Below are 24,192 nucleotides of genomic sequence, written 5' to 3'. Positions count from 1 at the left end.
GCAGTACCATATGGCTGATAAAGCAGGTATGAGGCAGTTTCTTAAAAGTAACTATGACCGGTGGAAAACGGTAAATAAAAATGTAAACAGACTCTGGGATGGGTTTAAAGAAATTGTTGAGGAATGCGAAAACAGGTTTGTACCTTTAAGGGTTGTAAGGAATGGTAAAGACCCACCTTATTATAATAGAGAAATAAAGAGACTAAGAAGGAGGTGCAGACTGGAAAGAATAGAGTTAGAAATGGCTGTGGAAGTAAGGAGAAATTGAAGGAACTTACTAGAAAGTTGAATCTAGCAAAGAAGGCAGCTAAGGATAACATGATGGCAAACATAATTGGCAGTCATACAAATTTTAGTGAAAAATGGAAGGGTATGTATAGGTATTTTAAGGCAGAAACAGTTTCCAAGAAGGACATTCCAGGAATAATTACTGAACAAGGGGAGTATGTATGTGAGGATCTTCAAAAGGCAGAAGTATTCAGTCAGCAGTATGTAAAGATTGTTGGTTACAAGGATAATGTCGAGATAGAGGAAGAGACTAAAGCCAAAGAAGTAATAAAATTTACATATGATAACAATGACATTTACAATAAGAAACAAAATTGAAAACTAGAAAAGCGGCTGCAATTGATCAGATTTCTGAGGATATACTAAAGACAATGGGTTGGGATATAGTACCATATCTGAAGTACTTATTTGATTATTGTTTGGTCGAAGGAGCTATACCAGATGAATGGAGAGTTGCTATAGTAGCCCCTGTGTATAAAGGAAAGGGTGATAGACATAAAGCTGAAAATGACAGGCCAGTAAGTTTGACATGCATTGTATGTAAGCTTTGGGAAGGCATTCTTTCTGATTATATTAGACATGTTTGTGAAATTAATAACTGGTTCGATAGAAGGCAATTCGGTTTTAGGAAAGGTTATTCCACTGAAGCTCAACTTGTAGGATTCCAGCAAGATATAGCAGATATCCTGGATTCTGGAGGTCAATATTCATTCATTTATAGGAAGGGGAGTTAGGGATTGGAATAACTTACCAAGGGAGATGTTCAATAAATTTCCAATTTCTTTGAAATCATTTCGAAAAAGGCTAGGAAAGCAACGGATAGGGAATCTGGCACCTGGGCGACTGTCCTAAGTGCAGATCAGTACTGATAGATTGATTGATTGATTGATTGATTGATTGATTGATTGATTGATTGATTGATTGATTGATTGATTGATTGATTGAAGTAGTAACAATCTAGACAATCAAGTATCAACAAATGCTATATTAAATCGAATTAGTAAATAAACTCCTGCTGTAACCAGCGTTGATGAATGAACCAAAGCTGATACCGGTGTCGGAGCAGCTATAGTTGCTGGTAGTCATGAAGAAAAAGGAATCTGAGCACTTTTATTCATAGCAGCCAACACCACTATAGTACTAATCAACATCATAATAAAAGAATACCTACCAAAATCTAAATAGTACACGTAATTTCAGCTCCCATATGTTATTATTCACGCAATGGCTATTAACAACGCTACATCCCCAATTCGATTTGATAGTGCCGTTAATAAGCCCGCATTATAAGATTTAACATTTTGATAGCAAATTAGCAAACAGTAAGAAACTAGACCTAATCCATCTCATCCCAATAAAATTCTAATTTAATTTGTTCTAATAATGAAAAAACATTATTGATAAAACAAATATTAATACCAAAATAATAAATCGATTAATAGCTAAATCACCATGCATATATTCATCCCTTCAAAAATTACTAAAGCTGAAATAAACAACACAAACCCTATAGATAAAATTGGCATCCAATCAAACATAAAGGTCATAACAATTGAACTTCTAATCAAATGTAATACTTCCCACTCAATAAAAATCACTAAATCATATATAATAAAATAAAACCCTATTATAATTAAAATTATTGTCACAAGAAACAAAAATAAAAACTCAAAAAACATACAGACAATGACCATAAAAAAGTTTAAAGTAGTTGCCCACATCATTGGAATCGCAAACCAACATTTTATATTAAACTATTTAAACACAATCACAACATAAACAAATCTCCCTTTAATACTGAAATATTTAATGGTAATCAATGAAGTAATAATAAAATAAATTCACGGCTATATCCTCTAGAACATGAATAAATTCCAGAATATATTATACCATGTTGACTATAAGCATATAAGTATAGTGTGTACACCGCTCTAAAGAATGATAACAACATCAAAGCATCCATGATCACTCATGATCACGCTACTAATCTATTAAATAATCCAATATCACCTATTAAATTTAGAGAAGAAGGCGCAGCCATATTTGAAGAACTAAGAAAAAAATCACCATATAGCCATTGAGGGTATAAAATTCATCAAACCCTTACTCACCAATATTCTTCGTCTACCAGGTGGTTCATATGTAATATTAGCTAATTCAAATAACCCAGAAGAACATAATCCATGAGCAATTATTAGTGTATAGCTCCCACTAAAACCTCAAATACTTAATGTTATTAAACCACCTAGAACAATCCCTATATGAGAAACTGAAGAATAAGCAAGTAAAGCCCTTAAGTCCGTTTGATATAAACACACCAATCTAACTAATACACCTCCAACCAAACTAATTGCAACTCAAATATTTTAATCCTAGTGAAACTATTATTGAATAAACGCGTAATAATCCATACCCCGCTAGTTTCAATAATACACCTGCCAAAATTATAGACACAGAGACAGGGGCTTCTACGTGTGCTTTAGGTAACCATAAATTAACACGAATCATTGCAATTTTTACTAAAAAGGCCAGAATTAAAACCAAATAAAACATAAAATTAAATAAATTTACATTTATTAGTAATCTAAATTACCACAAATTCTGTAAACATTAAATAATCCAACTGATAGAGGTAATGTGGCTAACGAGGTATAAAATAGTAAATACACCCCCAGCCTGTAGTCGCTCAGATTGATACCCTCAACGTAAAATTAAAAACAAAGTTGGAATTAAACTACATTCAAAAAATAAATAAAAAGAAAATATACTTATTCTTCTAAAAGTACAATAATATTAACAACAAGAACAAAATATAAACCTGAAATAATTGATTACACAATTTAATACGATAAACCGACGCTTGCTACAATCGTTAATGCACAAATTAAAAAACTCAATAAAATAAGTCCATAGCATAAAATATCTCCCCCAAAACAATAACTTAAATTACCAAAATCACCAGATAAAATACATCCTAAAAATATAAAAGTTAGAAAATGCATCAAAGACTGAACCACATACCAATAATCAATAAAAACATAAAGGGATTAAAAATACAATTATAAATATAAACTTTAACATTGTAAAACTCTCAATGTTTGAAAAAATCATTACCATGAGTACGAATTATAGAAACCAATACAGGCAACCCTAGTGTCCCTTCGCAGACAGAAAATGTTAAAAAATATACTAAAATACAATTCATAAACAAAAAATTTAAATATAAATAAAGTAACCCAAATAAAATTAATACAATAAATTCTAAACTTAACAGCATAGACAATAAATGTTTACGTTTAGAAGAAAAGTTCACACTCCTATTAAAAACACTAAAATTAAGATAACTCAACTTATACTTATTACCAATGTTTTAGTAGTTTAATAAAAACACTGGTCTTGTAAACCAATATTAAGATATCTCTTCTAAAACTCAGAGGAAAGAAACTATTTCTCACTAATCCCCAAAATTAATATTTTTGCACTAAAATACCCTCTGAATCATAAATCTGAGAATTCTTGTATTAACCTCCTTAATAGTTTAATTTTTATCCAAGCCAATCATCCTATTGCAATAACCCTTATTACCATTGTACAAACATGTATTATTTCTATAATCATCAGAATAGTATCATCTTCTTTTTAATTTTGCTATATCCTATTTTTAATATTTTAGGCGGAATATTAGTTCTTTTTATTTACATTACCAGTTTAACTTCTAATTAACATTTTGTACTTCCATAAAAAGTCTTGTCATCATTGTATTATCAATCGCTTTTTTCCTAATAATCTCAGCAATAAGAGATTCATATTTTACAAATATACTCATCAAAAATATGGATTTTATATACACTGATCTAATGCCTAGTTTCTTAAACACAGAAGCCACCCCTCATTCCATTAAACTTTATAACAAACCTAATCACTTAATCACTTTAATATTAGTAAATTACTTATTTCTCACTTCAATTGTAATTGTAAAAATTACAAATATCTTCCAAGGTCCTCTACGGCAAAAATTTTAATGACCAAACCTATACGAGTATCACACCCTTTATTAAAAATTGCCAATAAGGCTCTAGTAGATCTTCCAGCACCTTCCAATATCTCTGCTTGATGAAATTTTGGTTCCCTTCTCGGTTTATGTCTAATAATCCAAATTGCCACTGGCCTTTTCTTAGCCATGCACTCTACTGCAAATGTAGACCTAGCTTTCTGTAGTGTAGCTCACATTTGCCGTGATGTAAATTACGGTTGATTATTACGCACCTTACATGCCAATGGCGCATCCTTCTTCTTTATCTGTCTTTACCTTCATGTAGGCTGTGGGATATATTGTGGTTCATATGATTATATACACACTTGATCCACAGGTGTCGTAATTCTATTCGTAGTAATATAGGATATGTTCTACCTGGACGACAAATATCTTTCTGAGGGGCAAGAGTAAGTACAAATCTCTTATCAGCAGTTCCCTATTTAGGTATTGATCTATTACAATGAGTTTGAGGAGGATTCGCTGTTGATAATGCTACTCTTACCTGATTCCTTACCTTCCACTTCGTTCTACCATTTATTGTAGCCATAATAGTTATAATTCACCTTTTATTCTTACATCAAACAGGATCAAATAACCCTTTAGGCCAAAATAGAAATTCAAATAAAATCCCATTTCACACTTATTTCTCCTTCAAGGACATTTTTGGATTTATTATTATAGTAGCTATTTTATTATTATTAACCTTACTTGAACCATATATACTAGGAGATCCTGATAATTTTACACCCACTAATCCTTTAGTTACTCCTGTCCACATTCAACCCGAATTATATTTCCTTTTTGCTTATGCAATTCAACGATCTATTCCTAATAAACTAGGAGGTGCTATTGCATTAGTAATACATATTGCCATCCTTCTTATCCTTCCTTTCTCTGCAAACAATAAATTCCGAGGAATTCAATTTTATCCAATTAACCAAATTCTATTTGGATCTATAGTATCTATTGTTATTATCCTAACATGAAATGGTGCTCGACTTGCTGAAGACCCATATATTTTAACTGGTCAAATCTTCACTGTCCTATATTTTATTTATTATATTTTAAACCCCATTACCTTTTACATTTCAGATAACCAATAATGAAGTTTGAATTTAAGACTGCTTTACCATTGGTCAATTGTAAGTGGTACTCTCATTCGTCACCAGATGGCTCACTTTTCGCTAGCATTCCAAGTGTGAGCTGAAAACACCATTTAAGCTCCAATTAAACAGTTTCTTGTTACACCGTAGTGCAGTGTGAGTAACAGAACAGAGCTGAGGAATAGAAAGGAAGTGTGTAGAAAACAGAGCATAATGAGTGTGTGTCGTTCGGGAGGGGGACATGATAGGTGGGCACATGTTATGAAAGTATGACACTTAACACAGGGCCTGGAATGAACCATCTGATGATGAGAAATGTATGAATTTGGAAAACACTGAAATGAAATAACAATCTTTAGTGGCTGGCACCCACGTATTCTTTAATCGATAGCCAGTGTCCCTGTTGAAATTGTTAGGATATGGATTTCCACAGCTTCCCTTATAATCCTAGACCTGTAGTGTTTAGTGTGGGTAAGAGCTCAAACCTCTTGGGACACGACATCTTGACCCGACAATATGGCGTGTTCAGCTATTGCTCTCGTCTGGCTGGTTGAGACGGATATTTCATTAGTGTTTCTTGATACAATTACCAATGGACTGGCATGTTTGGCCAATGCATACCTTGCAGCAAGTAGAGGGAATTTTGTACACCCCAGTGTGCAACAGTGGGAACAATTTGTCCTTTCTTTTACCTAAACTGTGAGCAAATTTAGTGACGGTGCCAAACACTGTTTTTATATTATGCTTGTGGAGGATCTTGGCAATTTGATTTGTGGTATTGGGAATGTAAGGCAGGTAGGCTGTTCCCTTCACTTCTTCTTTCTTTGAGCTTTGCTTATTCGTCCTTTTGGGGTGCAGGGCTCTATGAGTCTGTACAGCGTTGTAACCATTACCCTTCAACGTCACGTTGAATGTGTTCATCTCCTTCTGGATATTTGATGGCTTACAAAATCGTGTCACACTTGTGGAGAGTATTGTGGGAATGCCCTGTTTTTGTGCTTGATGGTGGTGAGAATCTGCATAGAGATAGCAATTTGTGTGGGTAGGCTTATGATAGATGGAATATCTTAAGGATTCATCCAGTTTCTCAGTAGAACATCCAAGAAAGGAAAGCATCCATCAGACTCTTGTCTCCATAGTGAATTTAATTGAATGATGCTGCTTATTTAGGTGGTTCAGAAATAGTCGCTCAAGTCAGGAGCAATCCTGCTACCGTATGTGTCAGTAGTCTGTACTACCTGCGACTGTCTGACTGAGGGTCAGGCGGCCAGTACCAAACCTGTCAAACTATGGGAGAACCAACGGCTAAGGGTGGAAGAGTTCTTCCTGAGGAGGCCTTATGAAGTCTTTGTGTAAGAAATGACACACAAATTCATCAAAGTGCTGCTGCCTTGTGGCAGGGGACAGCTAAATGCTAAGGAAGATAACCGTGACAGAAAATCCTCTGCAGTGTTAGGCTTAGCAAGCAAACTGCACCGAGGTAAATTAATGTTGCTTTTAAAACTAAAACAACCCACGGAGGTAAAAGTTTTAAATTACCAGACATGACAACTCTTCAAGCAGCTCACAAAATTATGACGGCCAACAACCCAAAGATCATCGGAGGTTCAGGAGGAGACAAGACATTACCCAAGCAACAGGTCAGAATTGGAAACCTCAACATCCTCTCTCTCTTTAACAAATGTGAACAACTCGTAGACCTTCAAGCTTGAGGTAATGGGGCTGAGTAAGTCAAGTGGAATGGCTGTGGAAAGAAATATCTGAGAAAAGGAAAAGGAGATATGTTATATTGGATTGGGAACTTGAGTTAATCCAAAAATTGAGTTTCTCGTCCTTCAAATATTTAGATGTACAGACAGATCTCACCTATGTGAATGATAGGGTCATTCAGATGAGATTACAAGATCACAATTTATTTCAAGTATATGCACCTCAAACAGGATGTACTACAGATGAGAAGGAAGAATTCCATACGGAACTCGAAAAACAATTAACGGAGGAGAACTCCATCATTATGGGTGATCTAAATGCCCGAGTTGGTAAAGAGAGAGAAGGTTGTGAAAATATCATTGGACCTCGTGGCTTTGGGAACAGAAACTCCGAGACAATTTCATTGATTTCTGCATGAGAAACAACTTAACCAGACAAAACACATGTTACCAGAAGGGGAGTCATAAAATAACAAGATATAGTTGGGATTCTCTAGACCATGATAGACTACATTATCACTGATGGCATAGCTGGTCGGTATGTTAGTGATGTCAGAGTCATACCCAGTGTGTGTCTAGATATTGACCGTCAACTATTAATACCTGATTTTAAAGTTGTCCATATCCCCAATGCTAAGTGCATGAAATGCCAAGGGCTGGTTGTTGAAGGACTTAAAGAAGAAAGATAAATACCAAGTAAGGTTAACTGAGATCAGAGGGGTAGAATAAGAAGAATGGACCGTGCTCAAAGAAACTCTTGTAAAGGAAGCTGAGGAAATCTGTGGGAAAACAAGCACAAAACTGATGCAGAAGGAAACGCCTTGGTGGAATGACCAGGTGAAAACAGCAGTAAAGGAAAGAAACATTCTGAAAATAAAATTAAATCAAATAAAACAAGAAATGGGCGAGAGAAGAAACGAGGTAGAAATTGAAGAGCGAACACAGGAATATCGGACCAAGAAGTTTGCTGTAAAACGACCAATTCAAGAGGCCAAGAGAAAGAGCTGGGACGACTTTACTACCAGGATAGAGGAAGACTGCCAAGGAAGTAGGAAGCTAGTAAAACGAGTGAAGATGGAAACATCCTTGCGCTGTAAACAACTGGCGGTATTTCAATAAGAACAGAGGAAGGGATTAGAGATGAAAACGTAATTCAGCATGTTGTTAAATGGAGACGTACACCACCACCATCACCAACACCTGTATAATAACTGAAATGCAGAAAAACTAACCCCCATTAACAGGGCTTGAAGTCGAAACAGGACTAAACAACTTGCAAAATGGGAAGTCCTCAGGCTTTGATGATCATGCCTCAAATATGATAAAGGCAGCTCGGTTACCAGGCTTAAATTGACTGTATAGAGTGCTCTCAGACGTCTGGGAAGAAAACAAAATCCCAGAAGATTGGAGAAAAGGAATCATCATCCTACTGTTTAAAAAGGGCAACAGACGGAAATGTGGAAACTATAGGGACATAATGTTGTTGTAACACACCCTGAAGCTGTTCGAAAAGAGCACTGAAATGAAAATTAAGAAGATAGTGGAACCTTTGCATCAGGAAGAATAACACGGTTTCAAGAAAGATCGAAGTATTATTTTTGCCGTAAAAATGCTTACAGAAAAGTACTGGGCACATGGAAAGAATCTTGTGATTACGCTTTTGGACATTGAAAATGCCTATGACATTGTCCCTCGGAACAAGATCTGGGAATGCCTGGAAGACCTCAAGGTGCCACAGTACCTGACTGGCAAAGTAAAGATGCTATTCCAGAATTGCTGCAGCTGTGTTTAGATTGGCAATGGAAGATAAAAATGGTTTGAGACAAAGAGAGGCATCCCACAAGAAAGTGCCCTATCACAACTCTTTCCATTTGAGACCCCTTTCCTCCACATCTGATTTCACTGTGTCTATCCAGCATTTACTTGGCATTCCCCTTGGTCTTTTTCCGTCGACAGTAATGTCGAAATAATTTCTGGCAGATCCCTTGCTCTTCATTCTCATAATGTACCTATACCACTGGATTGGGAACTTGAGTTAATCCAAAGAAATGGAACAGTTTACCAGGGGTAGTGTTTGATCCTTTTCCAAAATCTGTACAGATATTCAAGAAAAGAATAAACAACAACAGAGAAAATAAATAAATGAAATGTTAGAGGGCATTCGACCAGTGCAGGATATTGTAAATAAAAAATGTGTGTGATTAAATTAATTCCATCCCCTTGTCTACGGTGTTTGGACAGCCCAAGTAGGGGACTGCCTGTAGGGGTGAAGTACAGTGGGGACTTCGAGGGCCCTGGGACCGCTACGGTAGCTGTGAAGGCCCTTCAGGAACTCTGAAAAGTGGTGGCAAAAGGGGCTCTGGTTAAGACGCAGCAGGTCGTTATGCTACTTAGGTTCCAAAATGGGTAAAATATAAATATGTAAATAAATTCAATGTTAATTTTAATCTTATACCAGTTGTATATTATTATTAGAAGTAATTTCACATACTGTATATGAGTTGTCTATGTTTGTAAGATATTATATAAGTAGAATTTTGTAAACAATATAAATTTATTAAGGATGATTATTAGCGTAAATTGTATAATATTGTATTCTAGGAAAATTTTCTTCGTCTCTTGTTAATTTAAAATTTAGTGCTTGACAATAATGTATTTTAGTGTACCATTTGCCACCGAGGTAGACACCTCATTTGCAAATAAAGAGATTTTGATTTGATTTTGATTTGATTTGATTTGATGTTTACACCGGGACGATGACCTTCGATGTTAGGCACCTTAAAACAACAAGCAACAAGATGTCTACACCTCTTTATTAGACTGGTAATAGGGATCTAATGCTGGCCACCTTCTTGTCTATTTCATTCCTGATTTTGTCCTTTTGAGTAGTGGTGTCTCTGAAAACTGTAAAAGTAGTTAGTGGGGCGTAAAGCCAAATACATTATTATTATTATTATTTTCCACATCGTTATGCCCTAGAGGAGCAAGCTTGAACTTATTTAGCTGATGATTTTGCTTTCTTCTCTTCCCAAAATCTCTTCATCCTCTCACTGAAATTTTTCTTATGTTCTTCTGTCCAGGTTTTATTAGTTCAACTTTTGGCTCCCCGAAACAATAATTATTAATCAGTGTTCTGAAAGCAGATCGGTTCTTCACATTTTCCTGGTTGATGTTCATTTCCTGAAGATCTGATTCTATTTCATTTAGACAGTTAGGCAAGAAACTGCGAAGGAAGTAGCCGTGGCCTTAAGTTAGTACTATCCAGGCGTGGGTAAGTGTGGACCCATATAGCCCATTACAGGGCCAAATAAACAAATGAGATCCGCCTCTGTGATATAGTGGTTAGCGTGTTTAGCTACCATCTCCAGAGGCTCTGCCACGAAATTTGAAAAGTGGTACGAGGATTGGAACGGAGTCCACTCAGTCTTGGGAGGTCTACTGAGTAAACGTGTTTAGATTCCCGCATCAGCAATCCTTGAAGTGGTTTCTGTGGTTTCCCACTTCTTCTCTAGACAACTGCATGGAAGGTACCAACTTATGGCCACGGCTGCTTCCTTCACACTTCCTTGTTTATCCCTTTCAATCTTCCCATCCCCCACAAGGCCCCCGTTCTACATAGCAGATAAGGCTACCTGGACGAGGTACTGGTCCTCTGCCCCAGTCGTATCGCCGACCAAATGTCTCATGCTCCAGGACGGGCCGTTGAGGCGGTAGAGTGGGATTCCTCGCTGAGTCCGAGGGAAAAACCAACCCTGGACGGTAAACGGATTAAAGAGATAAATAAATCCGCCTGTGGAAGCTATCGAGTATGCAACATCACCACATTCCATGCAATTGGCTGAAAAAATAAGAAGAAGAATCTTGCATGGAATTCAAACCTTCGAGCAATGTCCACTATTACAACTCCCACCGTGCCTCTGCCAAGTGAGCTATTGCAGCGCTTGACATGCAGTGTGCAGTTTCCAGTCTTTACAATATCCTGGTCTGTGTGTGCACCACCTGTTGTAATGCACGTATTCTTTGTATCTGTGCTCGCTTAACAGGTTCATTCGGGGTACTCACAATGAATTAATAGTGGCACTCACGATTCCTGTTGGTTCTTAGCCCATAATCACGCATCTCTTTATATTGCCATGGTTTAGGGAGAGGGACCAATGTACATATTTTAGAATTGTAGTAAATGTGACGGGATGCATAAAACTAAATTTCAACGGTTTGCTGAACCCCCCTTCAGTACAGAGAGGTTAACCATACTGGTTATTAGACGGCCCTGACTCACATGAAGTATGATGCATAAAGCAGCAGCAGCAACAACCATAATACGTAAAGCCAATTTTCCTGGATTCAGGAATTACTTTTTTGTTTCAGAAAATGTCTGGAGAGGGATATTTGGTCCAGGAACCTGGATTTGCCACAAAGGCGATCCATGCTGGGCAGGATCCAGAACGGTGGTCATCGTGGTGTATGGTACCACCCATCATCCTGTCGACTACTTTCAAACAGCAGGCTCCAGCTCAGCACAAGGTGAATCCCTATAATTATAGTTATAATATTTTAATAGTATAGTAGTTACAGTAACATTGTTCCATAATTGGAAAGGTTTTGGAACGTTGGGCATTTTTGAGATGATGTACTTTATGGCTATGCTCTTAACAGTTGATATTGTTCCTTATATGATGATAATGAAGCAGATTTTAAAAATACATTTCAAGGGCTATAAATATCCTTTGGGAAAGGTAAGATAAATTGCGTGCAATGAATGGAGTTGTGAGATGAATGTACATTAAAAATAGAAAAATCCTAGATGACTGAACTGGTCATAGTTTACAAAATATTTTTTCTGTAATTTTTAGTGCCTTAGTTTAGGGAAATGATTACTGATCAGTCATACTGGGCTTCAATTTAGTTACCCGCTAAATCTTTTGCAGTTTATTGGTGTTAATGTAGTAAATATTCATAATAGACCAAATTGAAACCCTTGTTTATGCCAACAGTAGTAGTCCTTTTTACTAAATTGAAAATTATAAAGAATTTGTACTGCGTATATTCTACGTATTTAAGTAAATTACATTGATAAAATGTTAATTCTTACAAAAAGTGCTGCCATTAATCTTATCTTCATTCTTCTGTGAGCAAGTCTTATCTCTGGTTTGTCCTGAACAGTAAATTGTTTATTAACTATTAACCGTTGGCACACTTACAAAAACATGTTTTGAGAAAAGTTACAGATTTAAAAAAATGAATACACCTTTCATTTCAAGAATAACTGTAGAATTTAACTAACAAAACAACTGACACCCAGCTATGGATTGTAGTAGATTAAACATATGAATGGAAAGGCCAAAGTTAAACTATGAAACGGCAATAGGAAAAAATCAATGAAGTGAAATGGAGAATTACAATGAAATGGAAGGGGGTTATTCTGCCCGAAGGCAGGCCCGAACCTCCGCAGAGGGGTTCCTGAGCCGGAGTTTACGTGCGGTAGGGTGGCCAGTTCCTTTCCGCTCCTCCATTCCCTTACCCTCACCAACAGCGCGTGGCAACCCATCCAACTCTTGTCCACGCCCAATGTTGCTTAACTTCGGAGATCTCACGGGATCCAGTGTTTCAACACGTCCACGGCCGTTGGCAGAATAAAATGGAAAGGAGGAATATTTGCCACCAACTTGAGTAGGGTAAATGATGATGAATTTCAATAAATGAAAACTCAAAATCCGAAAATATCAATTTCTTTGTGAGGTACGTTTTCTCCATATGATGTCATCTTCCTGTGAATCAAGCTTAGGATCAAAGATTTCCTCATCTAGAGGAATTTGGAGGTATTTTTCAGAAAGTTGAGTGTGAATATTTGCTTTTCTGATAAAATATTGTACATGTTTGAAAATATATGCATTATTTATATTCAGTATAGCATAATAGGAAGCACATTTTATTTTACTGAATAGCTTAAATCTCTGCTGTTAAGTTATAATGTATGTATTTAGAGAAGGGCCCTGGTACCTCTGCATTCGTCTGAAAACATCAGTTAAGTTTTCAGCAAGTCGGTACACGTCATTGCTCACAGCTGGCTGCTATCTTGCCTCGCATAGCGTGTCCGCATTTTCTGTCAAGTACTTTACTTGCGTCTGTTCACCACTGTTCCCCACCATACATGACTGCTTGTACTTGTGTCATGGCTGTGTTATAACGGAAGACGAGTTAGGGTGATTGGATGTAATTTGGAATATTTTAATAACAAAGATCACTTCCTTAATGAATGAATAAACAATAAATAATATTTGTAACAAAACACTACTTAATACACGCAAATTAATACGGAATCAGATTTCTTCTTCATCAAAATTACATTCAATCTGGTCAAGTATTGACCTTGTTGTAACACAGCCTGGCATTAGTTAATGGTTCATGGCGTGGGAGAGAAAATCTAGCATAAAATGTGAATAACCAAACCAAGAGAAAAATTGTGTGCAACTTGTTTGAAACTCTGAACGTAACAAGTTTTAAAAAGTATATACATATACTAAACAACAAGAACAAGTAGCAGGTAGGGTCCCTGTTCAGAGGGAGTCCTACCTAGGGAGTGGCGCCCCTGCCTATGTGAGTCCCAGAGCACACTGACCCGGTGTGGAACATCTGGTAAGGTTCCCAGCTCAGGGTTACGAGTGAAGAACTCAACGACTTCTACAGCGGAGAAGGTGGACTCCGGTACGGTGGAGATGGCGGAAGAGGCAAACCTGTATTCAGAGATTAATATGAATACAACCTGTTGCCTTGTAAGTTGAGGTGACTGGACACCAGAGGCTAAGGGAGAAAACCCTGAAAGAAAATGTCCGTCTGTGTTAGGCTCAGCAGGTCAACAGAGGGATTACTGAAGAAGTTGCTTTCAAGAATAATACGAGTCTCGGATGTAGGAATTTACGACGACGACATTATTTTGGTGCGAATGACGGTTTACAGCCCGATGTTACACCAGCTACCCAAACCAAACGAGGACAAAGTATCAGAGAGGGAACATTAAATATCCTGACATTGACAAACAAAACTGAAGAGCTGGTCAATCTCATGGAAAGAAGGAAACTCCAGATCATGGATCTGAGTGAAACAAAGTGGAAGAAAACTTGGAAAATGAATATCAGATTGGATTATAGTCTCTACAGGTCTGTAAATGAAGTAAAGTCTAAGAATGGAGTAGTACTTTTAATACATAAAGACATAGATGCTTGTAGTGAAGTTGAGTTTGTTAGTGAAAGGATAATTAAGTTATCTGTGAACTTAGGAGGGAAAAGTACAATGTGATCCAAGTCTATGCTCCACAGGTAGGATGCTCAAAAGAGGAAGAGGCCAACTTCCTTAACAACTTTGAAGAACACACTAAGTATGACAATCTAATTGTAATGGTTGATTTTAATTCACAAGTTGGCTCACAAGAACAGGATATGAATCCATACTGGGCCCTCATGGAATCGGAAACAGAAATGAAGAGGGACAATATTTGCTAGATCTATGCGTGAGAAACAACCTGATAGTGAGTAACACTTGGTTCAAGAAAAGGGACTCCCATAATATCACGTGATATAGCTGGGATGATAAAATAGGTACAGTAGGTAATAGATTATATTCTGATAGAACGAAATGTATGGAAAATGTCAATGATGTTAAGGTCATTCCAAGTGAAGACCTTGGTGGAGACCATAGACTGTTGGTTGCAGTTATTGCAGAGGAAAGACCTCCCAAAGTCTGTAACAAGATAGTCCCAAAAATAAAAACTTGGCAACTAACCTAGTCAAGTGTAAAGGAAGAATTCATGGAAGGTGTCCGCAGGTTGTTGCCGAGAGAAGAACTGAAATTGGTAGATGAAGAATGGGATACTCTAAAGAAGGTTGTGGTTGGTACAGCAGAAAATGTATGTGGACGACAGAGTCAAATAAGAAAACCTAAAGTAACTGCCTGTTGGAATGATGATATTAAAAAGACTATCAATGACAGAAACCGCGCAAGGAGATCCCTAGCAAACAAGAACGTGGGGAGATCAACATGAAATAGAGAGGAAGCTGTCACTTTACAGAAAGAAAAAAATACAGGTAAAACAGTTGGTTGTAGCTGAAAAGCAGAAATGCAAGGAAGATCTGGCTACCAAAATAACGCAGGATGGAAATTAAAAAAAACTGTTATACAGTATTGTTAAGAATAGAAGAACTCAAAATGAATCTATGCAATCTGTAGAACTTCCTAATGGTGAGGTGACTATGGATAAGACCAAAATATTACAGGAGTTCCAAAGTCACTTTGAAACTTTGCTGAACTGTTACGAAAATGTAACTCCATTAGATGACGAACCTTATGATTTTTAGTAGCACAGATACCACTAGCCTAACATAGTTAGAGGTAGAGACAGCAATATCTAAGCTAAAAAACAACACATCAACTGGATCAGATGAATTAAGTGATGAGATGATCAAAGGATGTAAAGGAGAGGGCATATAAGTCTCTGGTAAAACCCCAACTAGAGTATGGTTCCAGTGTATGGGACCCTCACCAGGATTACGTTATTCAAGAACTGGAAAAAATCCAAAGAAAAGCAGCTCGATTTGTTCTGGGCGATTTCCGACAAAAGAGTAGCGTTACAAAAATGTTGCAATGTTTGGGTTGGGAAGAATTGAGAGAAAGAAGAAAAGCTGCTCGACTAAGTGGTATGTTCCGGGCTGTCAGCGGAGAGATGGCGTGGAATGACATTAGTAGACGAATAAGTTTGAATGGCGTTTATAAAAGTAGGAAAGAAGAGGACAAACTGGGGCAAATATTCATTTATAGGAAGGGGAGTTAGGGATTGGAATAACTTACCAAGAGAGATGTTCAATAAATTTCCAATTTCTTTGAAATAATTTAGGAAAAGGCTAGGAAAACAACAAATAGGGAATCTGCCACCTGGGCGACTGCCCTAAATGCAGATCAGTATTGATTGATTGATTGATTGATTGATTGATTGAAAGCACTAGGAGAGGTAGGACAACAGTGGATGTACAGGGTACTAAATAGAATCTGGAAAGAGAATGTAATACCCAATGAATGGAAGCAAGGAGTCATCATCCCATTGTTGAAAAAAGGTGATAGAAAAATGTACCAACTACAGAGGTATAACTCTGCTGTCACATGGCCTCAAAATCTACGAATCCATCCTTGAGAGCAGGATTAGAAAATATGTTGAACCTACAATTGAGGAGGAACAACATGGATTTAGACCTCACAGATCAGCTATAGACCTCATTTTTCCACCAGAATGCTCTATGAGAAGTATTGGGAGAAAGGTAAAACACTTATAACTGTTTTTCTGTACATCGAGAAAGCATACGACCATGTACCACGCAGGCATATATGGAAATGTTTGAGAAATAAGAAAGTGCCGGATGACATCATAGCACGAGTACAACGATTTTATGATGAAACCAAGTGTTGTGTCCAGGTCCATGATGGAAGGTCAGGTTGGTTAGAAACAAAGAGTGGAGTCCAGAAAGGAAGTTTTCTTTCACCCCTTCTCTTCATAATCATAATGGATGATGTTTTAAAAGCGGTTAAGATGAAGGATCCAACAACTAATGCCCTGGTGTTTGCTGATGATATAATGGTATGGGGTGACACAGAAGTGGAAGTACAAACTAGACTAGATCTTTGGCATGAAGCTCTTACAGACTTAGGTCTCAAAATCAGCAAAACGAACACAGTTGGCTTGGTGATGAGTAGAAACTCCCAACTGTACATCTAAGAATTGGAGATGATGAGATGGATATTGTAGACAACTTCCAGTATTTAGGTAATGTTCTGTCATCAGACAATACCATACATCAAGAGATTAGTAACAGAATACAGAAAGCTTCCAAATTCTATCACGCTGTACGTCAAATACTTTGGGATGAAACATTTCCGTTAGTTTCCAAGATCAGCTTGTAGAAAATATATCTAGTACCTGTATTGACGTTTGGCCTGGAAGCAGCAACACTTACTGGCAACAGAAATGAAGTTCCTCCGTTCTTGTCTACAAAAAACAAAAATGGATAAAATAAGGAATGTGGATATCCGACAACAGCTTGGATTGGAAGGAAGCTTGCTGGAGGCTCTAGAAGTGAGGAGATTGCAATGGTATGGTATCATGAAAAGGGGTACGATGCGCATTGGTATCACCCAAATATCACTGTAAAATTTGTCACAAATGGAACATAATAACTGCTTTTACACATATCAAGTGAAAAATCCCTGGCAAATTAAGAAATACCGTCGTTGTTTGAGAAATATGAAAACATACTTAAGGCTTGTAGACAGGACTGGTTTATGACGTACTGCGCTGCTGGTGCCATCTTTTGTTACTTTCTTCAGGTCCAGGGCTAGCACCTTCAATCATATATCCAAAGGCTAGCACCGTGGAATGGGAGTGCTATGTCTGTAGATTCTTATTATCTTTGTCCATATGACTAGAGCGGCCAGTGCAAACAGCAAAATGGAGGTCAACAGAAAAATAGCATGATCCCTGGACAATACATATTTCTATTTCTGTTCGAACAAAAGTAGCTCGATCCCTGGACCAATAAATCAGTAATCCACTGAATTTTTCTTATGTACATTGGCCATACCACTTTGTCGCCTATTAAATATTGCATATCGCGATACAATTCATGAAAGGATGATGTTTGACAAGTGAAGCAATGGAATGAAAGCAAATAACTTCAGTGAACACAGATATCACACACGAAATCGTTGAAAGTGTAAGACAAAAGACATACGTGTGTCACTGTGAGCGCAACACCAAATGTACTTGTAAAGTGGTAAAGTACGTATACATAATATTCTCCAAAAATAAAATATTTCTTAATTTGCCAGGGATTTTTCACTTGATATTTGTAAAAGCAATTATTATGTTCCATTTGTGACAAATTTTATAGTGATATTTGGGTGATACCAATGCGCACTATACCCCATGAAAAGAATGAAAACCTCACAGGACTCCTGAAACATACTTTGACCACAATGTTCCTGGGAAGAGACCAAGAGGAAGACCTCGTGATGTTTGGGAAAAACAGATAATGAAGGACCTAGAAATTAGAGGTGTGAACTGGTGTCACATATATGAGCAGCATCTGTGGATAAATAGAACAAACTGGAGGAGGCTCGTACACAACCGCACCCGGCTTGCTGGAGCGAAGAAATGATGATGATGATGATGATGATGATGGTGATGACAGCCAGCTCCCTTATTTTCAACATCAATGCCTTCAAGCTTAATTTTACTGACAAAGCACTTAAACACTCCCGTCGTGCCTGAAATTCTCACTAGAGCTGACTGCAGTGGTATAGTGAGTCCCTGTTTGACTTCTTTTTCCATGATTTTCATCACTCCATAAATTATTTTCCTTGGTTGCACATGCAGCGTCTTGTTCACCTTTAGTTCACATGTGGCATTGAGTTAAATATAACTAATATCGCAGTCGCTAAATCTATTTATCGAACCTACACTAAATGACTTTACTTCTCACACTATCAATTATTGTAACATAATAAGAGAAAAACTTCATAGTTTGTCCAGGTTGGCTTTAAATAGGTGTATTTAATATTGTTATGTAAGTACTAAATACTACCTATCTATTATTTTTTGGCTACATTCTCAGGCTGCATGCGCTTTCCCATAACGCGACCGCCCGAGAAAATTCTCGTTGAGTTGCAGTGTTCATTTTGCGATCGCCCCTCATATTCTAGGGTATTGTAATATCTTTGGAAAAATGTTTTACAGCATTCTCAACAGATGGCAGGAGACTTTGCAATTGGTTTCTTGAAGTCTTTGACCTAAAATGTGCCTTATCTTCTCTCGCCTAATACAATCTCTGACAACTAACAAGTATCATTTTTAGTCCCGTATTGGCATCAACTCAACTAATGTTAAGTCATAGGTACACCGATATACTTAAATGCAAACCTATGAATTGGTACAAACTCCTTACCAGCTAACTTCAAACAGCTGTATGATTTCTGTTAGCGCGAAAAATAAGCCAGAAGGGAGAAGGGAATATCGTTGACTATCGATAATAGGCAACTGACTACCGATGTGAGACGATAGTAGTAGCTATCGATAACTATCGATAGCACTATCGATAGTTTTCCGCCTCTAATGTACGATGAAGTCGTTTGCTTCTCAACAAGCCTTGGCCCATTCTGGGCTAGAGCTCCCCTGTGAGATGAGAATGGTGATGGAGGCTGGCAAATTGATCACTCAGAGATAACCTGAAGTAGAAAAGATTGTATTGGAGGTGCTTGGCTATTCCACCCACAGGCAGAATCTCTCTGGCCTCTTTCTTTCACCAGTTGTTTCCCCTCATATAATAACCATCACGAGTTGCACAGTTACAGTGGCACTTATATCTCATGTATATCTCACAATTTTTTCTGAAAATCCTAGCTTAAAACTTAGGCAGTAAGGCATATGCGGGAATTTAGGTATATCGTATGTGCAAGAAGTTAGTATTTCTAACTTGATTAGAATTAAGTTACTTTTCTTAAAAGTAACAGAGCCCCCCATAATTTTGCACAATACATTGCATTTTATTATGTTATGTAACATTTTATTGATTATTAATAAAGGTACAGTAGAACCTGTCCTAACGGACACCTTTATTACACGGACACCTCTCTATATGTCCCTATAAGGACATTTCTCAATGGAACCTATTTTATTTTACATAAGACACATGTTAAATAAACCTCATTTAAGTAGACACCTGAAATTCCGGACATTTTACATGTTCCAGGGCAATTTTTACACCCAGCTATGTCATCCTTTCTTTTAAAACCATTCTGCAGACATACAGAAAATCATTGTGCATTTCTTTAATATTTCCAGTCCAAGGAAAAGAGGGAAAGAAATGTACATAGAAATGCTGTAGTAGCCAAGTTAATTCTTCTGTACAGGGCTCTTTCCAATCCTTTCGTTATGGTCGTCTTACGTTCTAATTAGAGTACATTCTGAGAATTCTAGTTGCCCGGGAATACTGTTAGTGACTCTGTTTACTCACAAGATGCTAATGAATTTTCCAACCTAGCTTTCGTTATTCTGTTCATAACTCAGATTGTCGCTGATAAGGTTGAGGTCTAGTAGTTCAGTTAAACTTGAAAAGGAAGAGACTTGTGGGCTGTTGATGGGACAGAAATACTGTGTGCCCAGTAAACCTGAGTAACAAGGGACGAGGACTTTCAATGAGGAAGCTCCCTGAAAAATTCAAATGCGGGGAAAGTCAAACAAAATGTGAAAAATTAAAAATGAAATTTAAGTGAGTGGAAGGAAAATATGAGTCATTCCTACACAAGTGAACGTTGTGGCATATTAGTGGTTCAAGTGTGTTTGAGCAAAGAAACTGTGAGCGAGTGGGCGTATGTTACAAGAAAAACCCCAAACAATCTGAAAGTTGATATTCTTAAGCAGATGAAGAATTTATCTGTCACGCTGGATCGTGAGTATGGGGATACAACAATGGAACAATTTAACAGAATTTATTCCCTTTTCTAGAATGTCGCAGTAAGGAAAAACTGTGCTAAATGTACACACACAGCTGAAGGATACTTCCCAATGCAGTCATGTTTGTAAAGAATGTAAAATAACTTAATATCTCCCAGGCAAACATTTAGTTAGAAATAATTTAGATTAATCAAAATCAAGATATATGCTCATATTTAAGATGGTTGTTCTTTGCCATTAAAATGTTTGATTAATCTTTGCAAACTTGTTTCATTGGACACCTCTTGTAATGGATTTTTTTCTATGGAACCATTGGTGTCCGCAGAAGAGAAGAGTGACTGGTATTAAAGTTTGTAGGATTCCATTCGTAGCCGAATACCTACCCTGCTGTTTCTGCTTCCATTTCACTTCATTGAAAAAGAAGAAAGATGTTAGACCTATTACCATCTCTCATCATGTAATCCGCAAGACTTGCCTACTGTATTCTCATCACTGCTGTCAAATTCTGAACTGCTCTCCTATGGATATCTGAGAATCGAGACAAGCTTTTCTTTGTAATCTTTCGACATTCTCTGACACAGGGGCATTCGCCACCAAAGAGAGTGTCTGTTTCTCTTCAAGAATTGGGCTATCCTGCCATGGCTCAACTTGAGTTCCGTATGGCTAATACCCTGCTTTATTGTTATTTCTCAAGTTTGTAGAATTTCAAATGACATTACACAGTTCAAAGGACCACATCATACAAAACTACCTTTGTTACTGCAAAATTGGTAACAGACACTCCTATCCCAGGAGTCGGTTTTCGTGGGAACAGCTGTTCAAAAAGTAGTTAAAACACTTCTTCCTCTTCCATTGCTTTTCCCACACCTTAATGTGATCATACATGCAAACCGTCCTGCTTTACAGCTGGATGTCCTGATGCCAACCTTATGTGGAGCGATGTATTCACTGCACACCTTTCTCTGGTGATGTGTGTATGAAGGGGAGTGTTTAGGGACTAACACAAACTCCTAGTCCTTAACTGGACTCTGTTGAAATCCCCGACTCCACCAGAAATCGAACCTGGGATGCTGAACCAACGGCCCTGACAATGACCATTAACCAAGGAGCTAGACTGTTAAAAGTATTTGATGCGGATAATTATTTTACCCCATAAGCCATAATTAAGTCAAATATATTTTAATTATCATCAGCGCACTTTTGCTGGGGGATGTTCACCCGTAAACTTTCAGAGACTAAGTTAGCTACGCAGTTCGGGTCATATAGCTGTGAGCTTGCGTTCAGATGATAACAGGTTCGAATCCCTCTGTTGGCAACTCCGAATATGGTTTTCTCTGGTTTCCCATTTACCTTACCATTCCTAGCCCTGACGTATCCTGTCATCACCTAAAACTTTTCTGTGTCTGTGTGATGTAAGTAGACAAAATATTCAGGCCTCAGAGAAGGAAAAATGAGTTATTTTTGTATTTTAATGATAAATTACAGAAATCTATGTCTTTTTTATTTTTTGATTCATTGCCATATCTCGTTAATCATGTATCTTGAATTGTAATGAACACTAGTGTTTGTTTCTAGTTACTAGTGTTATTCAAATTTTTACTGTTACCTGAAAGAATGGACAGAGTACCAGAGAGGGTTTCTTTTTTAGAATCTGTTTAATTGTTGGACTATGTAACTGTTCACTCTCCTAACTTCACATTTGAGGGGACGAAAGTTAATACCTGGGGACACATGAATATAAATATAAACTATATGAGGATGCCCTTAAACTGCAACGCAAATAGAATCAATCATCATTTAATGGTTTCCTATTTCTATATGTAATGTTTGGGCGCCAGCGTCACAGTTTTAAACAAAACTGTAAAGCAAAATTTATATTTACTAGCATTGAGACTTATACTTAAATCACAGGGCTAGGATTTTATAATTAACCATTAAGTATCGCCTGAGAAAGAAAATTAACGCAATATAAGATAAAATAAATTTATTATTAAAAATGAGATGAATCGGGAAAGTTCCTTAAAGCTTGGAAGGATTTTAGAATTTACGTTACTGAAATTAACTGTTTCTTGCTTAATCTAATTGAGGCTCACCAATTACAGCTTCCGTTGAGGTCATCTGGATTTCGCGGTTACGCGTTCCCCTCTTCTCGTTGTAGAATTGGCTCCATGGACATCCTTCCTTTTTCTGTGATATGGTTTGGTCTATCTGGACTAGCACTCTCTAATTGCCTAGTCTTTAAATTACACATTGGCCCTGTACTTATGAAAATTGATCACCGTTGATCGTAGGAGGAGAAAATTCAGAGATATGAATTTTTCCATTTTAGCAGAAAATCTCAATCCAACTTAGCTATTCTACTGATACAATACAGACTTGTACCAAATTCCGTGAACTTGAACTAAACGTAGTTCTTCGTCCGGAATAATTACTGAATATATCACAAGCCTAAGCTTGTTTCGTCTCACCCTGATCCGACAACGTAACAGCAGCTACGTACTGTGACGAAGCGACAACACATTGTATGAAAAATAACTATGTCTCGAATCGACCACTCACTGTCCCAAAAATAATAAAGTAGATCTGGTTGTGTATTCCCGTTAGATAATATATCCCCGGGCTCTCCTCACTGTTGGTAGCAGCTCAATACGAAATCTCAATACAACGAAGCATCTGATTCGTAGATCGCATTATCACCTCCCTCTCTTCATTCTTCACAAGTAACGAGTAGGCGTGGCGGTGCTGTAGATGCCTGGCTTGTTAGCCTTGCGCGCGTGTCGCTTTATACTACCTTTGCTCTTGAGTTAAACCCGTAAGTCATCCAACTTCTCCGCTTCAAGAATAACTTTTCCGTGTACACAAGTATGAGATGAAATGACACCAACTCTGTCTCAACATTGAACGTATTTACAATATATAATGGTTTCCTATCCTACAAAATATAATAATTGAAATAATAAATGATGTTCTAATATATACAATGTGATTCCAAAAGCCTAATTTACAAATGATAGAAGTTAAATTAATATGTCATTATGAATAATTGCCGATGGCGGATAATCTTGATATCGAGTGATATCGCGTAAAAGGATTGCACACTAAATTAGTATGACTGGAGGAGCCTGGACGGTTACATACGCTCTCCTGTTATTTACAGATGTAACATATATCAAAATAACACATAACATCAATACTGTTGATATATACATCATTACATCTCACAAATACTTAATAAAAACATACATAATCAAATCTTGTATCTCACTGTAGAGTGTCTGTTTCAATGATACCATATAATATAAGTAATAATTCCTGCCGATTTTCTTCCGAACGTTTGTCAGCAACACTCATCATATTTACAACATAACACTAACACTACCTTTGCACTTCACCATCAAAGTGTTCTGCAGTTGCATGTTATTATAATATATACACCACAGACACATGTCATCACATGTGGCTTACCTCTCTTAGATGGCAGCAAGCAATGTCTTGTTTTCATTGCAAAAAATATACTTAGAATATTATTGCGTTAATTTCCTCCTGCAGTTACAATAAATAATT

General features: G+C 37.2%; 1 protein-coding gene across 1 annotated transcript in view; it reads left to right on the top strand.

Annotated features, from left to right (window-relative positions):
- Cth (Cystathionine gamma-lyase) overlaps positions 1-24,192 on the top strand; it is a 664,174-nt gene that overhangs the window by 235,293 nt on the left and 404,689 nt on the right. Inside the window, exon 7 of the mRNA XM_068225275.1 lies at positions 11,505-11,660. Within this exon, the coding sequence (XP_068081376.1) occupies positions 11,505-11,660 (156 nt within the window). The remainder of the gene's footprint in view (positions 1-11,504; positions 11,661-24,192) is intronic.

Source organism: Anabrus simplex, chromosome 1 (assembly GCF_040414725.1).
Source record: "Anabrus simplex isolate iqAnaSimp1 chromosome 1, ASM4041472v1, whole genome shotgun sequence".
In the NCBI taxonomy this organism is placed as follows: domain Eukaryota; kingdom Metazoa; phylum Arthropoda; class Insecta; order Orthoptera; family Tettigoniidae; genus Anabrus; species Anabrus simplex.
The sequence above is the reverse complement of the archived record's forward strand: the minus strand, read 5'-3'. Positions and strand labels throughout refer to the sequence as shown.